At 45.6% G+C, this 22,563-nt stretch overlaps 1 protein-coding gene across 1 annotated transcript; it reads left to right on the forward strand.

Annotated features, from left to right (window-relative positions):
* The first annotated feature begins 21 nt into the window (after positions 1-21).
* LOC106895141 (cytochrome P450 20A1) lies at positions 22-19,668 on the forward strand. Its single transcript, XM_014954286.1, has 13 exons — positions 22-147; positions 762-811; positions 899-1,065; positions 6,066-6,211; positions 6,896-7,063; positions 7,763-7,841; positions 9,313-9,428; positions 9,847-9,901; positions 11,287-11,407; positions 11,708-11,819; positions 12,464-12,528; positions 14,434-14,523; positions 14,692-19,668. Exons 1-13 carry the CDS (start codon positions 76-78, stop codon positions 14,840-14,842), a joined length of 1,392 nt encoding a protein of 463 aa, XP_014809772.1. The 5' UTR covers positions 22-75; the 3' UTR covers positions 14,843-19,668.
* The last annotated feature ends 2,895 nt before the right edge of the window (positions 19,669-22,563 follow it).

Consider the following 22,563-nt stretch of genomic DNA (forward strand, 5'->3'; position numbering starts at 1 on the left):
CCCCTTCCTGCCCCGCCGGCGGCCCGCGGGGTGGGGCCCAGCTGCCGCCGCCGCTCCCGCCGCCCCGGCCCGGCCATGCTGGACTTCGCCATCTTTGCCGTTACTTTCCTGCTCATCCTGGTGGGCGCCGTGCTCTACCTCTACCCGGTAATGCCGCCGGTGGCGGGGCAGAGGGGGGGGCTCACGGCCCGGCCCCCGGTGCAGGCGGGCAGGGAGCGGGCGGCCCCGGGGCCCAGCCGCCACCGAGCCCCGGGCGACCCCGGCCCCTTCCCACGTCCCCCTGCTGGGGTGTCCCGGGTGGATGTCCCCGGGGTTGGGGTCCTGGCGGGCGGGGGGCGGCCCCTGGAGGTGGTGGCCCCCTCCCGAGCCCGGGGGGGTGGGTACACCTCGGTCTCGGCCTGCCCCGGGGAGCTCCCCTCAGGGAGGCTTTGCCAGCTCACCGCGGGTGCGCATCTCCTGGGCAAACCCTGCGTGTAAGATCCGTGCTGCAAACCCCACCCCGTAGGTCTCTGTGCAGGGATCTTTCATCTGGCCCGGTGAATCACCCTGGTTTGGCCCCTGGGCACACGCAGTCGATTGGCTTCATAAGCCCTAGCGGGTTTGGGGCCTAAAGATACAGCTTATCTAGCTTTTGTTTAATGTTTGTAAGTAGTTGTACAGCAGTATTGATGTGGAAAATCCATCTCTCTGTGCTGGAAAGCTGTGAGGATTGTAGAAAATCTAGGTTTAAGGAGTTTGATGCATTTCCTTTTACTCTCTAGGCATCTAGGCAAGCGTCAGGTATTCCTGGGCTGGCTCCAACTGATGAAAAGTAAGTGCTTTCCATCTTCACATCAATCAAGTTCTGCCTTGCCAGTGGATGCTGTTCATGAGAAAGTATCCTCATTGTGTTTCTCAGGGACGGCAACCTACCAGATATCATTGCCAGCAGCAGTCTGCATGAGTTCCTGGTGAATCTTCATGAGAAATATGGCCCACTGGTCTCTTTCTGGTTTGGAAGGCGTCTTGTTGTCAGCCTTGGCTCAATTGATCTCCTGAAACAACATGTTAACCCCAACCGGTTGTGTAAGTGTCCTTTGCTTTGTCTTTGAGTCCGTTTATTCCTTTTGGCTTTGTTGGGCATCCTGTGTCAAAAGAAAGTGGGGTTTCATTGTAAGTAGAAAAAAAATGAGACTTAGTCTGCAGCTGACACGGTGGTTCAGGTATGTCCTTTGTCCTACATATTGGACTTGAACATCAATGACCAAGAGTTGCTCCTGTCCAGTGACCATCAAGAAATTAGTGTGCTTGTGTCTTTTACCATCTCCCTACAGGCACGTGTTTATGGAAAGCATTGTGCTTATTAGTAATTTGAAACAGCAAGGTGAGGATCCTGTAACAACTTCACATTGATTTTAAAAGCAGCTTGAAATACAATTTAAGGGAGGGAAATACACTAAATTAAGCCTGGAAAGAGCTGTACTAGTTTGTAATAGCTCCCATGTGTGGTTTAGTGTGGAGGTTTTTAAAGTATTATTCAAATAAGTTACTAACTTTTGTTTTCTTTGGCATGTAGAATTTTGTGCTGAAAGCCTCTAGTGATCTTCTAGACTTGAAAGTGGTCAGTGATGCTGGTAGCTGAGTTGACCCTCTTAATCCTAGGAGGATATTTTAATTTACGGTGTAAGACTCTTAGGTCTCTTAGGTTTTGCTTTCTAAGTCTGTTAACTCAGTTGATATTTGGGTTTAACCTCTTGTTTTTCCAGTTTTTATCTTAAAAGGTTGAATGAGGTGCTGGTTGTACTTCTCTGACCTGATACTGTAGGCTGTCTTTAGGCACTGGCAGATGCCTCAGCATCACTTTATGCTGGGGTCATGATGGGTAAGCTTCTTCTACAGTTGCATGACAGACTTAACAAATTTGGTGATGATCTGGGAAAGGAGTGGGAGTTAACGAAGATCAGCAAGTCGACAGCAATGGCACTCCAGAAGGTGGGAACCCACCCTGAAAGATCCAAATGCACTCAAGCGTGTTTGTAGGAAACTGAGCAGACAGTCGCTGTCTTTAAAGCTCAGAGGAGTGGTAACAGGACCCTGAGCAGGCAAGTTCTCAGAAATGTATTGAATTTGGGAGTACCCAAATACTGGAGAGAAACAAATATTGTGCGTGGACTTCAATACAGGAAATGTGACCTAGGTGGTTACAGACTAGCCTGGTGTCCTTCTATGCCAAGGGCTAAACATATTTTTTAAGCATGGGGATAAGTAGGAAATGCACACCATACTTCTTTGATAATTACAGGTCTAGACAAAGAAAGTGATAGAACTGTGTTTCTGTCAGGGTTTCAGTTCAGCATCTGCTTGGACACTGCTTGGGTCATCACTGAAGCTGGAGGTAATGGAATATGAGAAGTGACAAAGGGAGTGAGGCTGGATTGTGTAGGGAAGGAGAAATGCTGGGTTGGGGAGGTGAAATATGCCCACATATGTCAGCAGCCTGCCCTCATGGCATCACGCTGGGACCCCTTGTCAGCACAGTGAAGCAGAGTGTTGGAGCAAGGAGATGGGAACCCCTGAGGGCGAGGTGGCAGAAACAGGAAGGGGAGGAGCAGGAGCAGGCTGTATTCATTGCCTGCAGGATGATGTGGCCATGGAAAAAAAAGAAAAGGGTGCATTGAGGATGCATTCTGTAGGGAGAGGAAAGCATCTAGGCTATTGCACAAGATTAAAGTGAGCCAGATCTGGCATCCTGTGTACGGCTATGACCTGTGTACTCAGGCATGACTTTGAATAAAGCAAGCGCAAAGAAAAGCTGCCAGTGCTCTTGGAGCGGGGAGCCTGTTGTGCAGGAGGAACCAGGGAAAGTGTTCAGCCCAGCAGAAGGAAGAGCTATGGGGGAATCCCTGTATAAAGGCAGCAGCAGCAGGCTTAAGGAGCGTTCTTGTGATCTGTACTGAACTCAGACCTGAAAAAGCAGTGATGTTCATTGTATCAGTGCTTTCCTTCTAGCACTGATGTTTGTCAGAAGTGGTCCAATTTTATTAGAGTGAGAAATCTCACTGGTTATTTTTGCTGGGGCTTTGGGGTATAAACAACACATAGTAGCTGAGTGGCTGCAGCAAAACAGTTCCGGTACCGTTTCCTGGTGAGTGGCAATAGGTGTTGTGGTAGCTCTCAGCCACCAGCTGGCTCTGGGCAGCTTGCAGTTTTGTTGGACATCTGGCCTTGCCTTTATCTCTTCCGTGTAAACAGTGCTGTGAGGCAGGAGACAGCCCACTGTGGACTGGGTTATATCCAACTCCTGACTCCAGCCCCACCTGAAAACCCTTGCCATGTGATGACTCCTCATTTTGCTGGGGTACCTGAGGCTGGAGCTGCCCTTCATAGGTACCTGCTTGTCGGTTTCCAAGTTTGAGGTATAGGGTTTGGCTCCAAGTACCATAGAAAGGTTCCTCTCATCTCATGAGTGTGTCACAGGTATGGTTCTTGGAGAGAGAAAGAGAGAGGTGCATCTCTCACGGGAGTCTTGAAGTTGGACTAATTGCATTCATAGTTATTAACAGGCTCCCAATGCCAGGCAACTGTTTTTCCTCATGCTTAAACAGTGTTTGAAATTGGTACATTTTTATGTCCTCTTAAAGCTTGGTTGAGATTAATTTGCAAGGAGAATTCAAAGGAAGTAAAACTTTGCTACTGATACTGGTGATTCCTGTGAGAGGCTCTGGGGAGGCAGTCCAGGCCTGCGAAGGGTGTGGATGTGAAGAGGGTGGACTAGTTCAGGATTGCCAGGAGCAGTGGATTCAGAGACCCACTTGGAAAATTCCCATGAGTTGATGCCACCTTTTGGGTTAGGGACAGTGAACCTGAAGGACATTGAATGCTCAAGATGGAGCTATGGGTCCTGGCCTGTTTCAGAAGGACATCTTCACTGCTGTTCTGTGTGCATTTGTACTGTGCAGCTTCAGAGGTCCTTTCTATGTCTGATGTTCAGTTCTACTTGGCAACTGTCCCGACTATCCAGAGGTAGATCTTTTCTCCATGTTTACTTACAGTGGTGTCCAGGACAGAAATCTGAGGTTCTTGGAATGAGGAAGAAGATTTTCTTATAAGTGGAAGGAACAGTTGAAATTTTGATATGCTTCACTAAGAGGACTGAAAATGTAACCCTAGAGATGTTTTCAAGACAAGGACAAAGGAAGAAATCCATGGAAGTCCTGGCAGGACAGTGTCTCCAAGAGGTGATTGTGCCTTGTGGAGTCACTCGCCTCCCATAGCTGTGGAGAAATAACCGTTTCCCAAATACGGCGAGGCAGGGCCAGCCATCAGCAAAGGGCAGCCTGGGCTCTGCAATCCTGAGTTCACAACAGTGAGTGTATCAGTGCCAGGACTGCACTAGGGACAGGGGATCAAAAAATGGAGCCTGTGGCTGATCCAGGAGTTTTCTTTCATATGCACCAGGAGATCTTTGCAGTTTCTGCGGATGATGGTGCTAAGCATCCTCTGACCTTTCCAAATGCCTCTGCTTGCCAGATTTGCTGTGTGGGCTTTACCACCAGCCATGTGTCTTTCTGGCTACCCCAGTACTGTGCCTAGCTCTGCCAGGGCCAGTCAGCAGGGAAACGTGGCATGAATAGCAGCAGCCACTCCATGGCAAAGCACTTTGGAGGAGGAATTGGCAGCAGCGGTTGGAGTCACATAACAGCCTGCTCCACGTGGAGAGCTGCAGGTACCATCTGCTGTACCAAAAGACACAGGCACATACTCCTTGTCATTCAAAGTGGGAAGGAGGGTGAGATGCCGAGCTTAAAAACATTGGAAGGGAAATATAGTGAGAGAAAAGCATTTAGGAAAGTTTACCATATTCATGCATCTGGCCTTGTTAGCTGCTTTTGTGTCATTAGTACCTTGCAGGTGGGAATTGTCTCTTGTATATTTGTCCAGTAGCATAATGAGGCCCTGACCTCTGCTGGGAATCTTAGATTCATCCACAGTCGGTAGGGTCATATGTGTCTAGCCCAGCTTTGATGTCTTCTGATGCCTCAGAGGTTTCACTCCCATCTGGGACAAATAACACACTATGATAAACAGTGAAAATACCCCTTTTGAAAACCTTCTGCTTGCTGCTTCCAAATAATTCTTTACAGATTCTGCCAGTTCTGCAAGACCCACAGAAAAGTTTACAGAAAGGGAAAAGCATATGCCCTGCTTTATTGCACAGTCTTGCACTGGCATCTAATATACTTTAGCAAATTTATTAAGTTGAGGCCCCTGGTGGTGAAATTCAGAGTTTAAAATCTAACTGAAGTGAGCCATAGAGATGTAAGATGGAGGATATGTGTTTTTGTCTAGTTTGTACACTGTTGCAAGTGTCTGTGTTGAAGGAAGATGGAAAGTAAGGCGATGAGAAGTAGAAATTATTCTGTAGCTTAGTGGGGTGCTGTTTTCTGTAAGAGCTTCTCTGCTGGAGGCATCCCTGACTGAGAGGGGTAGACGTTGGTTTGGGAAGAGCTCATCAGCAGGGAACTCGGTGCATGGAAGAGAAATCACCCAGGAGCAGTAGGGTGTCAAATAAGGTTTGCCAGGGCTGGGAAGCAAGGTAAGGAGCGCGCAGTGTCTCTCATGAGCTGCTGTGTCTTGAGTGCATGACCATGGTCAGGGCAGGAGGGCGCACCAGGTGTCAAGAGGGAATGTGCTAAGGGGGCTGCAGATCAGGCTGGTGGAGAAGGGGAAGGATCTTAGTGTTGTCACCAAGTCAATGGCACAACCAGATGGGATCTGGCAAGCTGGGAACAAGCTTCCAAAGTGTTATTACTAAAGAGCTACTTGGCAGAGCCAGCAGGCAACCTCTGCAGGGGAGCTGATCGCAGGATGGTACCCTGCTACAGAGAAGAGACTTTACGAGGTCCCAGCCCAAACTGAGCAAGAGAAGCTTGATACCCCAAAGAAGACTGTTCCTGGGGGAAGGAGCCATGCCTTGCTCACTGCCTAGAAGCAGCAGCACACGATTAAAGAGATTGCTGTTTTTATCATCCCTGTGTGGTGTGGCTGCCTGACTTTTGAATGGTGTTTCCTTCATTTGCTTTCAGTGGATCCCTTTGAGACCATGCTAAAGTCCCTCTTGAGGTACCAGTCCAGCCTGAATGGGGATACAGGAGAGAGCCACAGAAGGAGAAAGCTGTATGAAAATGGTGTGACCAAGTCCTTGCAAAGTAACCTTGCTCTCATCCAGAAGGTACGTAGCTGACTTTATACTGCAGAGAAGCCCTGTGTGGCTCACAGGGGTACATTTGGTGAGGATGATTACTAGAATAAAGGAGCTGCATTCAAATTAGCGCTGGAACTATAAGCATCTGAGACAGTGAACAGCCTCTGCCCATTTAAGCATGGTGTGAATGTATGGTTTCTCTTAGCTCCAGTGGGTTAGGGGGAAGGGCTGAGCTTGGTAACTTTCTATGCCAAGATACCAGGTGCAGTTAAAGGTACTGGAGCATCTGGATTCTAAATTTATTTCCCAGGACAGAAGGGAGGAGCAAGGAACCAACTACTGGGACCATAAACAGGCGAGGAGCTGTTCTGTTGACTCAGTCTAGCAGCCAGAATATGATCTGTTTTCCCAGTCTAGTATTCCCAGTATAGTTCCCTATAGTATACCAGCTACTAGTATTAATGCTTTTAAGGTTTCTTTTGTGACAGAGGCTGCCTTGTTGGTGGAAAACCTTGGGAAGAGGCAAAAGATCAGAGACTAAAATGTTACTGTTAATTTAACAATGGAAGGAAACCCTGGGAAGTTTGTAGCTTCATGCCATAGCCATGAGAGTGTGGTCTGCCATAGGAACTGGGTGGGAATGTCTCCAGGGTATGTTTGGTAAATAGGCTGCTGATATTACTGCCAACTAATGGTTCCTTCCCTCTCAAGCTGTCAGAAGAGTTGCTGGCCAAATGGCTCTCCCTCCCTGAGGCACAACATGTGCCACTCTGCCAGCACATGCTGGGCTTTGCCATGAAGTCTGTCACGCAGACAGCTATGGGCAGCAGCTTTGAAGATGACCGGGAAGTTATCCGATTCCGCAGGCACCATGATGCAGTAAGTGTCACGAAGAGCCAGGAAATCTCCTATTATATTTTTCCACTCCAACCACACAACTTGTGTCTGTGTACAGTTGAGTACAAGCTACTGCTGAGGCTTTAACATTAAGCTAACATTAAGCTAAAGAGCTTAAGGGCTCTGCCTCAATTGTCCCACGCTGAAACTATCAGAAAGATCCTACTGCTGATCCTGCTGTCATTAGTCTAAGGTGTTTCTAAAGGATCTGTGGGGATTGGGAACCCAGATCCAATGGCAGTTGAGATGTGTTTGGTACCTAAGTCAGTTAAACTCTAGTGGGAATGCCAGTGGAACTTTTTCTTTTTAAAGATCTTCTGGAGGCGCTGTGACAATGTGGGGAAAGGAAAATCTGAGGAGGTCTCAAACTTTGTCCATATCTGGGGATTTTAGATCTGATGTTCATAGGGTGAGAAAGAAACAGTTCCATCTACTGTTCAAGATTCCCATGTCTTTTCCCCTACAGTTGTAATTACAGTTGTTTCATTTCAATTCAATTTCAGCTATCACAGATGTAATATCTGGAATAGGACATGGTGTTCCAAAAAGGAGACCAGTTCCATATTCACAGCAAGTCTTCATTTTATTTGGTGTTTTAATTTTCCTTAATAGGGAATAATAGAAGAGTCCCAGCAGTCTCAGCCTGTGTGAGTGATGGTGCTCTTCCCCCTGTCCTTTCAGATCTGGGCGGAGATTGGGAAAGGTTTTTTGGATGGGTCCCTTGACAAAAACCTGACTAGGAAGAAGCTCTACGAAGATGGTAGGTTCTTCCCAAAATCACAGTCTTCCTCCCACTCTGATTAATACTTATAGTTAGCTAGACTATGGAAGCACTTAATTTGCCCGGTTATCTTGGCTTTTCTGCAGAGTTGATCATCATGCCATAAGCTACCAGGTGTGTCCTCCTTACTCTTGCATAAAACCATTGTTTTGGAGTTGAGTGACAAGTGTGCCATTGTGCAAGAAGTTTGAAGGATTAGGACTCTAGATCCAGGTCTAGTTCTAGTGTCTGTCCAGTCTGGAGTTCTGAGAGAGGATCCTGGGAAGTATCTTGTGCTTGCTCCCTTCCTGTTCTGTTCCCTAGTGTCCACTTTTGACCTCTTCTTGGAGGCAGGAGACTGTGCTAGGTGGAGACAGATGGAGCCACTTGGTTTGGCCTGTGTGGTCCTTCTTATGATGCACCATTTGGTTAATGCACTGACAGTCAGGCTAGAAGACACAAGTACAGAGGTGCTGCTTTGATGGATACCTTCCACGTGATAGCCTCTGATGTGCTATTACAAGGTAACATGATTTTCAGGTCTGTTTTGGCAGTCCTTTTATTTCTCATATGGTTCAGAGTAAGTTATTTTATTTTTTGATTGTCCTGTCTTTTTTGTTGTTAATAGTTAAAGCCTTTCAGTATTGATTGATAAGATGTTAAATAAAAGTAGCTTGTATCTAGAACTAAGGATTTCCTTTAAAATCCTCCAAACCCCGTGTTTCCTTCTTTATGTTGCTTGTTCTTTGGGTTTCAGGACCTGAGAACTACTGCCCAGTTAAAATGGGCTTCTCCCATGGGTTCTTGTTCAGGACTGTTCCTGAGTTGTAGTAGGATGATGCATTAGGACATAATTTCACAAACTCTATGTCTGGATAGTGAGGCTTGGTGTTTAACTGTTGCTGGGCTTCCTATGTGGACAGGAGGGAAGAAGGGTAGTTCTAAGACGAAGGGGCTGAGTTGGGCCTCGGTAAATCAAGTTCCAGGTCTGCCTTCTGCTCCATGTTTCCTGGGTAGTCTTGAGTTAATCATTTAAATCAGACAGCCAATGGCATCTTGGTCCCTAATTTCCCCAGTTCCCACAACAGCCACCAGGAGTTAGGCCATGCAACTAGTGTTATGTGGCTCAAATGTTTGGTTTTTTATGGGGGCTGATTAAACGCATTCTCTGATGGTTCAACACTAACTGTTATTCCCCTTACGTGATCTCAGCTCACAGAGTACATTTCTCGGTTATACCTGTAAGGGTGGCTTTTTATAGGCAACCTGTCTTGTTTGGTTCCCACATTTTCAACTAAATTGGAGATGCCACCTTCCAAATTGACAGTACTATGTAACAGAGCCTGCTTCCGTTAACTGAGCCCAGCAGGGACAGCTGGTCCGAAAATCTGCCTGGGGAGATGGATTTGCTTCTCTGCAGCCTCTCAGGATGATCAGGTTTTAAAATAAACATTTCTTTTTGCTTCCAAAGCTCTGATGGAGATGGAATCCACCTTAAGGAAAGTTACAAAGGAGCGCCGAGGCAGATCATTCAACAGGCACGTCTTTATAGACACCTTGCTGCAGGGGAGCCTGAGTGACCAGCAGGTCTGTGCAGCTGTCATGTCATTACACAGTAACGGACTTTTGCTATTACAAGCTCATTACACTGTAGTCTTTGATTAATTTAAGTTTGTGCATGTTCAGATTCCTTACTAAAGCAGGGTTTCTTATTCTTTTTCTTTTTCCATTCCTACAGTGTTTAATTGCATTAGGCTTTGGTGGCTTTCCTTGCCACTGCTTCGTTGCTATTTTTATTTTTAATAAAAGAAGTATGTTAGTATTAAGCATGACTTATGTGCCATTCCAGTGGAAGTTCTGTAGAGTTCAGTCTGTGTCTTCTAGATGTATTTCCTGCTCTCTGAACTAAAGGGATTTCATGCACTTGAATGGAGAATGTGCCATTTCTTTTTTTATCTTTACAGTCTTATGAACTTCATTCTCTGAAGTAGATTTTATTTCCTAGATTCTGGAAGATACAATGATTTTCTCCTTGGCAGGATGCATAATCACTGCTAACTGTAAGTACAGATTGTAGGTAACTTTCCATCCTTACACTCAGCTGTCTAAAACTGCGTGTGATGACGTGAGACTTATTCTAGGCTAATAAAAAAATTATGTTCATCATTCTGTTTCTCCTGAGCTACAGATGTATGTAGAGGAAGCTAATTTTACAGCGGACTCTCGACACAGCCTCACAGCTAGTGAGTTTAAACTATGCTGTGTTTGACAACCTTCCCAGTCTTTTGGTGAACCTTAGAATTTCTTCCCATTGCTTTTTCCTTGCACGCTAACCCCAGCCAACTGATGCTAAATTTGATGAAAAAGTACCAAAAGATGTAAGCCACAAGGATCATGTTGTAAAATAGGTTCTGGCACATGGGAAGGAAATTAGAGCAGAGTGCTGGAATCTGACTGGATGCTTTGGATTTCTGGAGGATAGGTGTGTTCTCTGTATGGAAGACTTTCAAAGGAGCTACTTTGGGATTTATGTAAAGATTATGGGGAAAAAAAACCCAAAACAAATGTGTAAAATCTCTTATGATAGAAGGAAGATTATCAGGCCTCGTATCTCAGCCAATGGGGCTGGAGCTCCAAAGAAAGCCTCCCAGATGCATCTGGGTGTTAAAGAATGTGGAAATTAAATTTGGCAACTGTGACAATACTGTCCCCAGAGAATACCCTCTCCTTGTTCCTCCAGGAAGACCTTCTTTTTAAGGGGCTTTACTGCTCAGGGATTCCAGATAGTTCTCATGAATAGGTTGTTTGGAGTGGTAGAAACATTCCCTTGTAGCTTTAGGGAAACTGCATCCTACACACTTATTTCTTATGCAAGGTTTCTTTCTCACTCTGCTGTTGAAGATATCTCTTGAGTGCCTCACAAAATAGATATAGGGGAGACAAGTGGTGGCCAGCCTGCTGCAGAGAGTTGTACTGTTCTCATCACTCCCTGTCAGGAGCCCCAGACATTGGCTGTTGAGCACTCACCTGAGGTGTGCTGGGGAAGCCCCCTCAATAAGGGAATTTTCTGATGCTTTGGACAAACCAGCCTTTCATTTGCATGGTTGGTCTAATAACCCTGGTTCCCCAGGTTTGCTGGGCTGTGTAATCCCTTCCCCAAAGCTGTGAGGCTGAACAGCTCAAGTCTCCTGCACAGCTCCCTAAGCTCCTTGTGGCATTGGAAAGGGAATTTTAGTTTGCAGGGTCTCGTGCTGTACATGAGTTCAGCCTCTACTCCTGCCACTGGATACAAGAGTCAGTACAGCTTGCTGTGAACAGAGGTCAAGGTCAACCTTCTATACATCAAAAAGTAATATTGCAAGTAAAGGAAATAAGAAAACTAAAAGCAGTCTGTTAAAAAAAAAAAAAAAATCTGGATCCAATATTGTCTTGATTTCTTCCCCAGTGTGTACTTGGGCAGTCTATTTCCTGACAACCTCAGAAGATGTTCAGAAGAATCTCTACAAGGAGATGGACCAAGTTCTAGGGAAGGGACCAATTACTCATGAGAAAATTGAGCAGCTCAGGTGGGTGTTGTGGAAGGGACCCCAGAAGAAGATTAACTCATGTGGTGGGAACAGGGACTTCATGTGCTGGAGCCCATACTAGGCTAGGAGAAGGCCCGTCTTTTTTCTGGAAGTGATCAAACCACAGGATGACTTGCAGCATGGAGAGACTCTGCTGTAGGGCTCCAGATATGCTCTCTTCAGGGCATCTGTAGCTGTGACCCTAAATGCAGCAGGTGACTCAGCTGTCTTTGCTGCCACAACTACGTGGACAAGCTTCTCTCTGGGAAGGTTAAACTAACCAAGTCTTACTGGTTGCAGATACTGTCGGCAAGTGCTGTGTGAGACGGTGCGAACAGCAAAGCTTACTCCCGTTGCTGCACAGCTGCAGGAGCTGGAGGGCAGAGTCGACCAACATACTATCCCCAAAGAGGTAGGGCAGTACTGGGAGCACAAGGCCACTCTCCTTTCCTGGAGGGGAATTTGCTGTTTCCTCTTCTTCCCGCGGAGGGGTGAGGCAGGAAGACCATTTTTTCTGACACTGTTGAACCTGAGCAGCTGCTCTGTCATCCGAAAGTACAGTTTAGCTCAACGTTTGCCCTGCAGTTCCTCTGCGGAAGAGGCTCTGGGAATTCTTGTTCTCTTGCTGAGCAGATTCATTTCTGGTTTTGGGTCCACCAGGGATGAATCATCTTTTGAAGGGACTTATGGGCTCAGCTGTGCATAAAAGAGCATGATTTCAGGCCTGACCATATCCCCCGTGTTTCCCACACAGAGCAGTGCCTTCCATTGCAGAGAATAAAGCAGTGCATACATACATGCCAGCAAGAGCAGAGGATTGGGATCAGACCCTCTCTAGCGACCAACAGTTGCAGCATGGGCCTTAGAAGTTAAAATCCTAACATCTAGGCATGGATTATGGAAATCTGTAGATGAATACAGCATATTGGATTTTTAATCCACCTAATAAATACGAGTAGTTTACAGAATAATTGTCATCCAGCAGGGCTGTCGAGAAATGTTTTCAGTTGTGCATTTCTTTCTGCTCTGACATACATCTCCTAATTTTCTTTGCAGACACTTGTACTTTATGCTCTTGGTGTGATGCTGCAGGATAGTTCATCGTGGCCATCACCATACAAGTACGTAGAATCAAGATTTTTATTGCCACTAATTCCTTTCCTTTTTAAAATTAATATTCCTTAGATCTTACAACATAGCCTGTTTGGCCGCAGGGCCTGCCTTAAGCAGATTTTGGAGATGAAAGGGGGTCTGTGAGAAAATCAATTTATGAAGGTCTTGGTTTGTTTGTCTGTGGGTGGGAATTTGGGGCAATTCAAGTCATGATCCTCCCATGCTCTAGTCTGCATGTGTGTATGTGTTAGAGTTTAGTAACAATTTTTTTTGCACACACACATGCATGCAGACACACATGCGTGCACGTGCATGCACACACACACACACAGAGCTTCCCTAGCGAATGCTGGTGAATTACTTTAAGGTTTCTGCAAGAGAGAAACAATGATTTGAATGGCTTTGGAATCACGGCTTGTCATCATGAAACAATGATGCAAGGGAGGAAATGTCAGTCTGAAGTTCTGTTTTTTTAGGGGGAAGGAAAATGCTACCTCATTATCTTACTGTGAAAACAAAACTGGATCTAGGCCTGTATTTTGGAGGGTAAAGAAAAAAAATTGCTGTAGCTTCCTGTGGCCTCCAGGTGGCAAATATTAACGTCTGTCTGACTTACTTCACTTAGGCTGCGAAAAAATGTGGGTCAGTTATTCTAGAAAGAGAGACCAGACAGCTGAGCTTTAGGAGGAAGAATGGAGCCTTTAGAACAGCGCTTGTCCTGTCCTGCAAGTGTAGCTCTTACAAAAGGGTCAGCATTGATGCACTGATCTATGAGCATCTTGGCAGGGATTACCCGCTAAGATAGGACACACTGTGTTTAGGAGGGATTTGCTGAGGCCTCGTGAGAGGGACAGCAAAGACTGCTATGAATCCAGTGCGTTTATTCCAAGGAGAAGGAGGTTGGGGTTTAGCCTGAGGTAGACATGTATTTCTGTGATGGAGATAGGCGATCAGCTCTCTGTGATCCTTTTGCCTACCTACTGTACAAAAACGCTGTGCATGGCTGTTTGCTGTCTCTATTTTTTTGCTAGGCAGCTGTGTTTTCTTTCCTATTATGATATCTGTAATTTGCTACTTCAGTGGGAATGTAAGTTTGATGCTGCTTTTACTGAGGGTCAGCACCCACATGCCTTTTCACCTTGGTAGAAGCAGAGCTTGGATGTTTAGGCAGGGAGCCAAAGACTTGAGGTATAAGCAGAAATATTCAGTGGAAAGTGGAAGAGAACTGTCTTCCATCCCTCAAATTTCCTATTTGTTTTTATATATATCTTTAAATTGAATGATAATTTATTGGTCTTCCTGTGGTTAGTTCATTATCGGAGTCTTGTTTTAACTCATGCCAGCCCTGCATAATAGTTTTCTCACAGCCTCCACCATCCTAATGCTGGAAACCACTTTTCTCACTTGAATGAGTCACCAGCTTCCCTCCCCCAGCACATATACATAGATATACACACACCAGCTGCTTGAAGAGAAGGGTGAGGGGCAAGGAGAAAAGGGAAGTATTTTTGGAAGTGAGAGAGGAAGGGACATGGGGGGAGAGAGAGAGGGAGACAAATCAGATTGTGTGTGCCCTGGAGGGGAATAGAGGGTAGGTAGCAGCATCAGCTCAGCTGTGTACTCAAGCTAAATACCCACTGCTGAGAAGTAATGCATATTAGTTCCAGCCCTGTGTCACACTAACTCAGTTAATCAGCATTTTGACCAAGCTGGGACACAGCTGACCAGCTGGGAACATAGATGGAGAGGATGCATTCATACATCTGTGGGGAATTACCCAGCATGATTTAGAGAGAGCATAGTGACATTCTGCATTTCATTGCCGGTTTCTTGCTCGTGTGTGTGCGCACGTGTGGCCAGGGAAAGGACCCTGTGCCTGCACAGAAAGCCTCAGTGTATTTTGTCGTTCAAAGGTTTGACCCAGAGAGATTCAACGAGGAATCAGCCATGAAAAACCTCTCCTTGTTGGGTTTTTCAGGAAGCCAGGAGTGCCCGGAGTTGAGGTGAGCATAGGGAAAGAGGTCTTTGTGTGTCTCAGTGGCAGACAGGAGAGAAGGTGCTTTCAGCTTCTTCCTGTTACTGCTGAGACAATCTGTCCAAGCTGGCAGTTGCCTGTGGCAGATTTACATCACAGAAAGGTTTTTATTCTTTTATCCTGCCTCTTCCCTCAGGTTTGCCTATATGGTGGCCACAGTTCTGCTGAGCGTCCTGGTAAGGAAACTGCATCTCCACCCAGTGAAAGGACAAGTCATGGAGACAAAGTATGAGCTGGTAACCTCGCCAAAGGAGGAAGCCTGGATAACGGTGTCTAAGAGAAGCTAAGAGCAAGCAAAACAAGGGGCTAAAAGTGCCAGCAGTGAATTTCTGAGCAAGGGTCTTAGGGTGAATCACGCTGGTGCCACACTGACTCAGCCAAGGAATTTTACATCCAGATTTTACCTTCCACATTCTTAACCACATACCTCTCTTGGGTACTTTTTCTAACTCAACTAATAGTCATATTAAAGTAGATTTAATCTGTATGCCTTTTTTACATTTGCTCTTGGATCTCTGACCAAACCATTGCAAAGAAAGCAAAAAAACCTTGCAGTGGTGTATGTTGGGTGCTCTCTAGTCAAAGACCAGACCTCTGGTTAATCCAGCCCCTTTCCAACAGCAGCCAGAGCCTCTCTTATACAGTGGAATGCTTCTTCATGGATCCTAGCTAGATAAGACCTTGGAGACACAAGGACAAAGCCTTTCTCTATATATAGGTATTTTTATTCAAAGTGTCTTTTCTTCCCTTGAGCTATAGCTATAACTGTCAAGAAGAGCAGATATATCTTGTGGGAAGTGTGTGTGAGAGAGAAATAAAGTGGGGCGGGAATTGCACCACCGGTTCTCATGCTGTGTAATCTTGCTATGCTGTGGGATTGCAAGAGAAAGATGACTGAGAAATGCTAGTAAACCAAGAGGAATAAAATTGGTGTGGCCCCTGAGAAAACAGAAACATCAGTAATAATATAATGAAATGGAATAAAACCACAGAACAAAGCCCTGAGAAAGCGATTGTCTATACCGACAGTTCTGAGGGCAGTGTCTAATCTAATCAGCATCAGAAATTGACAGATGCTTGCAATTCATTCAGCACTGGGTCAGCATGAGACTGGTCGTGCAAATACTGAAGAGTGCTGATTTTATAGGGCTCTGGATTAGTATTGTACTTAATAACTTAAAAGCCTCTCAAAGAATCCTTTTCCTCCTCCGAAACAGGTGCCAGCCAGAGCAGCATCATGTGCCATGTGTTCACATGCTTTTCCCTGCTTCCTTCTTTCTCTTTTGGACATCATAGGCCAGCTCCTGAATGATTTTTCAGAGCCCCACTGTATGGTTGCCAAGGCAGGAACCTCTTACCCCGTCACCTCATTGGAGTAATTGCCATCTGACTTCCTTTTCAGGTTGTGTTTCTCCCTTCCTGCCCCCCGCCCCCTTACATAGGTTCACTCTTTACCTGATCTTTATAATCTTTTCCCCATAAACCTGACCTTTCTGTTAGCTCCAGTTCCTAGCCCCCTTCCCACGTAAAAGCTGCGTGGTGGTGGGTGAGGTATGGCTCAGCCTCCAGCTGTGTGTGCCTCAGCTGCTTCTGTACACAGGTACCGATGTCCCACTGAGCGGGCCAGGAGCGTGTGGCTCCCGTTAGAGCTACTTTCTACTGCCTCTGCAGGCAGGGCACATTTTACGTAGGGATACATACCTGGTGGCTGCAGTTCCCATTCCGGCAGGCATTGTTCCTTTCACTTGCACCTTCCAGGTCTGGAAATCTGCTGCTCATATAAAAATGTTTTGGCTCTTGTATTGCTGTTGAGTGCCGCCCTGAATGCAATCCTACCAGCTCTTATGGGGTTAACATCTGATGCCAGCCTCTGTGGGCACCAGACAAAGAAAATTCTGCTCTTGGGTTTAATGTGTCAGCTCTGCTTTTAGTGGAGCTGTAGAGATTCAGATTCCCCCCAGTGCAGTTAGTGTTGGGGGAGAGGTGAGGCAGAGATGCTGTTCTCCTGTTTTTTGTCTGCTGGGCAGAAAAAGGAGGGTTGTGCAGTTCAGCTTGCTGCCTCTCTTGCATTGATTTTTACAATGAACTGCAAGAAAGCTCTTGCTAATCTGACCTCTGTTTAACTGAAGGTTGGTCATGTCCCCAGATGGCAATTCATGTTAGGCTCTGCTTCACTGCTTATGCAGAAAGGCCTGCTTTTTCTTGAGGGTTGCAGATGTTTCCTAAACCTTCTGGAGAGATCAGTGTGGTAAAGGATTTTACTTTAAAGCATCCCTGGTGTGCAGAGGAGGCAAAATGGAGGCTAAGTTATTGCCTTCTTGGGAAAAAATGGTAGGATAGCACTGTGCCTGGTAGGAACTGGACAAGGAATAGCTGACTGTAATATAATTGAGTGGCAAAGATCTGCTTTTTTGTGTCATAGGGAGTGAAGCTTTCAGGCACCAGAAAAGCTTCCCAAGTGTAATTGTCTAGACTTATGTTACAGTGTTTCTCTGCCTTGCTGAAGCTGTATGGGCCAGCTGCCTTGCAACAGCTTTTCCCTAGGAATAAACAATGGGAGTAATTCCATATAATTTGTTATGAATGTTCCATCAGCACAGGTATCGCATCCCGTAAGACTCCCAGTCTCGGCCAGTAACCAAGCAGGCTACAGGAGTCTGTGACTGATACATGAGAAGAATGTGGCACAAGTGCTGGAGAAAGCCAATGATTAGGTTTTTGTTTGCTCAAAACTGCTGTCAAAAACCCATCCTGACTCATCATTTAAGGAAATGTGTTGATCCTGGAGGGAAAGGAGGGGGGTAAGGCGCTCTCAAGCATTTGTTACACACTGCTCAGAGTGACACTGAGGTCACAGCCACATTGTTTGCTGAAGCCTGTAAGTTTCCATTCCTCACTCTGTGTGTGTCCATCATTTCAAACAACCTGACTACCAAGATTTAGTGCAATGCTCATCAACCCAGCTGCGAATCCTTTTCTGCTGCAGCAAATCCCCTTTTTTGTATGGGAATGTTCATGGAGCAGAGCTTTCTCGTGAAGTCTTAATCTATTTTGATTGGAAGCTTGAAATACCAGTTTTGTCCCATTTTTCCCCTCACCCCTTGTCTAATATACATGGTCAGCTGGTTCTCGTTTGGCCTGGTTTCCTAAGGAAGACGTTTGTAGAGTGCAGCCCTCTCCCCCCTTATTTTGGCTATTTTCCCCTTTCTCTTCTCACAAGAAGTAACTTCTGAGCCCTTGAGCCAAATCAGATGCATTTGACAGGGATCGGGGTTTGAAATCTCAACACTTATTTTCCTGCAAATTTTTGTGAAAATAAAGATGAGTGGGCGTAGGGAGTCCATGCTAGGCATTTCACAAGATTGCAGGCAAAGCCAAAGCATTGTTAGGTGCCAGCCTGGGGAAAAGCCCGAGTCAGCGCCTGCATTTTACCAGATAGATATCCAATCTCAGGAGTCCAGTCAATAGGGAACAGGGTTTTGTCAGTCCAGCTGCTCAGACCCACACACTAATGACACCTCTAAGGCCCAGAGATGCCTTCTGGCTGTAACACGTGGATGTGGGCAAGCTTTGCAACCTGTGCAAGAAAATGCCTTAGTCTAGGAACAAAGCCAAGAGTGGGAGGTTGCTTCTATAATATAGGGAATTATTGCTTTTTGTGCTTCATATTCCTGCTTTACACCAGAAAGCTGCTTCACAAATTCCACAGGATAGCTTTGAAAAGCATACTGAAAAGCTGTCATTTCATTCCTTGGACTCTTACTGTAGAACAAGCTTTTACAGAGAGCTACAAACTCATGAAAGGTAGGAGGCTAAATATATCTCTGTGGCTATGCAACCTGCTGCTCTCAGAAGCAGGCAGCCAGTACAGGTGCCAGGAGCAGCCAGGTCATTGCTAATTGATTGTCATGTCTGTTTCTGGCTGGCACTCTTGTACTGGTGGCAACTGGTGAGACAGTTGTTAATATAACTTTGAGCAGAGCAAAGAGCTTACTGAGCTAGCCTCCCACTTCCTCCCAAATATCCAGAAATGGTGTTGCCTCTAGATTTCAATTAACCTGGGCTGCATATAGAGCCATTATTGCAAATTACTAATATCCTTCTCCTGTTCCTGCAGTTTAAGGATTTGGTGGTAAAGGCTGTGGCATGCAGCACAGAGCTGAGGGTTGCATATTTTATTTTCCATTATTAAATGGAAAAGATGATCTTGGCAACTTCTGTCATGCTTGCTGCAAAAGTAAACATTGGTTGTTGGGCAGAGTGGATGTTTGCTGATTTTAAAATACCTTGGGCAGCTCTTGTGCCAGCTCCCCCATTAGCTGGGCAGTTATGTCAGCTTGGGGCTGCTGGCAACCCCACTTGGGAAAACAATATATCTATCTCATCTGCATAGTTTGTTCATGAACACTTTCGTACTGCTTAACTCACAGGTAAGTAGCATTGCCTTCTCACTCTGTCTGTCCCAGGTACTGTGCACACTTTCTTACTGACAGCAGGAGATATCTGTAGTCTCACCCCCCAGGAGGGCCATATATGACCTTCCCAAGGCTTCTGTTAGTGCTACAGAAGGGGTTCCCTGACATTGACCCTTGGATACAGATGTATCCTGATGAGCAAAGTGAAATCTGCAGTTTGTTGGCTTCCAGTCTGTGCTTGGATCCTCTTGTAGCTTTGGGGCAAAAGGAATGGGGTAGAGTAGTACCTTCCTGAAAGCATTTTGAGCATGCAGGACCTCAGGCTACTTCCCTACACCTTTTATTAAGAGTGACAGGGAATGGGAAAAAAGGCTTCTAATGAGAAGGAAAAATCTTCATCACTCGTGGGTTATGCCACCAGGAAATAGAACTGTTGTAATTGCCATGGCAGTTCTTGCTGCTTCTTTCCACTTGTCCAAAGCAGGAATTGCTGGAAAATATTCCAGGCATTTTTCTCTGGAGCCTGAGATGTACCTATCTTGGCATCTCTCTCTAGTTGAGCTCAGGACTGTTTTTTACCAGTCGCTTTTAAACTAAACAAAAGGCCTGTGTGACATCTCTTAGGATTCAATGCCAGGTTTTTGGCAGTAGCAGACGGGGAAGAGGAACTACCACATGCAGAAAAAAAAAAAAAAAAAGAGTAAATGTTCCTCACATATGTAGGGTGGAGAAGGAGAAAAGATAAGGGTTTCCATGACAACATTCCTTGAAGATAAGTATTTTTAAATCTCTGTGAATTTTAGCATTCAAAACACAGTTGTGTTTCCCACAAAAAGATTTGGGGGAGGGCTGGAGTGGAAAGATTTTTTTCCCCTACTTTTCAGGTCATTCCTGTTTCTTTTACAGAGGAGCCAAACCCAAGATAAATGAAGTACGTGCTGTAAAGAAAAGCCTTGCTTCCAGAAGGCACAAAGCATCAGTCATAGTTCTGTATCTGCACCAATATCTCTGGCACAAGCACTTGATCATCTCTTTAATGGGAAAAGTAATTTAAATAGATCAATACTAGGCCAGTAAAAAGTCACAAGGACAAATCTTGCAGGATTCCACCTTAAAACCAGTGTAACTTGGAGCAAAATCTTAATTATAATTAACATACAGATAAGGGTTAGTAGTGGTGATAAGTTACCTGAGGCCTTTTGCTTTGGCCAAAGAGGAGGGGATGCAGAACGGAAAGGGCAGAGGAAATAGGTAAAATGTGTCTCAGTTGCCTCAACGACAGTGAAACGTCGCTGCAGGTGGGCATGTGATGCTCCAGTGACGCTATTAGGCAGGAAATGTTTGCTCTTTATATGGGGTATCAGTGCTGGGGCCATCTCTGAATCTCTCTGAAGCTTCTCTGCTCCAATCGCTGCAGTGCTGAGCCACTCACAGGTACTGGCACGCTCTGCTCCCACCTCCCTGCTGGCATCTAGGCAGGTCAGCTCTGTCACAAGCCTGCCAGTGAGACATCCAATGCTGTGCCTGCTTGGCTGCCAACTTTCTGGTCTCACCGAAAAAGGCTTTTTTTTTAAGAGTCGCTTCCAACTCAGTAATGACTCAGACACTGCAGCAAGGGTAAAGCGATCATCTTCCCCTTCAGAGCTTTACGGCAGAAGGCCCCGGGTATCCTCGCTAGAAGAGAGTTTGCTGGGCCCAGCCATCAGCTGGATGCAGTTCTTTAATTTAACTGATGAAAGGGTGTGCTCCAGCAGCGCTGTCTGTCTCCTGGCCCAGGGGCTGTGTTTCAGCAATAGACTAAATGATTCCTACAAGGACTTTGTGTTCAGAAGCCTTGGGGAAGGAAGACTGGGAGGGAACAAATAGTCATATCTAAAAGAGAAGGTGCTATTCACGCATTAAAGCTCTTGCCCTGACCAAATTTCACCTAGGCCACAAATCCAGGAAAGGAACAAAAATCGGTTTGTTGGAACAGGAAGAGAAAAACAGTAAGTCATATTTGGCCATTTATTTTTTGGAGTGAGGGAGGGGAAGGAAACAAGGGTGTCTGAAAAAGCAAAGTTCAAAGTGTGTTGTCAAATATTGTCATATTGTCAAAGTGTGGAAATTGGCACTTGGCAGTATTGTTTCATACTGGCCAAGAGCCTGATACAGAATAGGCAATACTCAGATCCAGCTAAGGCAATGTCATGGTTTGGGCGACTTTATTACCCTTGTCAACTTCCCTGCGTCTTCAGTGATAAAGCCTACCAGCAGTATGGAAAAAAGCTGCACTTTTCATGTTGCTGTTGGATCCTCTATTGGAATTCACTGCTGTCAGATATATTATTTTTAATTCTGGGAATAATATTCATGCCCTGACGTCAGCACTAACATGAAAATGCGTACTCTGGCTTTGCAGTTTCTTGGACTGGAAAGCAACTGACTTACTCATAGAGGGCTTGTTAGCTGTGAGTTACTGATTACATATATCATGTTTATTTCGTCCCTTCCTTTAAGACCACAGGTATTTTGTGCTGCACACTGATGCTGTAGCTCCATGCATGTGCCTTACAGCTGAACCCCAGGAGATGCAGGAACTCTGTGATGCCTAAATAACAGAAATGCAGCAACCTCAATACCTGCTCAGCAGCCTTCAGTATCCAGTATGTCACAAGCTGACTCTTACTCCATCCTTGGCTGCTCGTAAGTCAGTCTGGTACAGTGATGGAGTTTGGGGCACCATGGGCATTAGACAGCAGTAACTGGATTGCTGTTGTGTGGGGCAGTGAACTGATGCCTTGTTGCAACATGTGTGAGTGTTCTCACATGAGTCTAAACTTCCACAAATACAGTTTGCAGACAAAAAAGCCCTGCCTTCTGGCAGCTTGGCTACCACTTGCCACTGTCCTGCTTTAGGAGAAAGGAGATTGCCCGCTGTGTGGCAGATCAGCTTCTCAACATGTCCTGGCTCTGAGGTAGCTGCCCTGGCTCTAAGGTAGCTGTTCTGCCTTTTCAAGCTCTTCCAGGAGTCTGAATGGGGAAAAGATGCCTTGGGAGGAGAGGAGCGAGCCATGTGAGTTAATTGGAGCTGACAGGGATGCCTCCAAGAATACACCATCGCATAGGAAGGAATGCCAACTTGACCAGTGGTTGCAGCTGCCCCACATTTACTGGTGAGCAAGATATTTGGGAACAGTGAGGGTGTTTGAAGCACTTAAGTCCTTCCACTGTGCAGAATTCATATTAAATTTGCGGGAGTCTGTGCCTTGATTCGATGGTATTGTTCTTGTAAAAGGAAGGAGCAAATTGATTGCTTGCTACCAGACTGCTCTAAATTGACCTCAAGTGTGGGCCTGGGCCTGCAAACCTTTGTATGCCTGTGACTATTATTTATAGTGTGTGATTGCATTGAATACCACTGACTTTCATATATTGGCCTAGTGGAGTTGCACGTAAATCTTAGTTGTGGCTTTCAGTCATTAGAACCAAATTTTGGAAGTCATTTAGGTGTTAGGATTTTGAACATCCCATTAAGCACTTACTTGGCTGTTTAAATGCCTAGATGTCTCTGTAAGTCTAGTATTGCCATAATGCAAAGAAAAAGGAAATTA

The sequence above is a fragment of the Calidris pugnax genome, unplaced genomic scaffold (genome assembly GCF_001431845.1).
Source record: "Calidris pugnax isolate Ruff unplaced genomic scaffold, ASM143184v1 scaffold103, whole genome shotgun sequence".
Taxonomy (NCBI): Eukaryota; Metazoa; Chordata; class Aves; order Charadriiformes; family Scolopacidae; genus Calidris; species Calidris pugnax.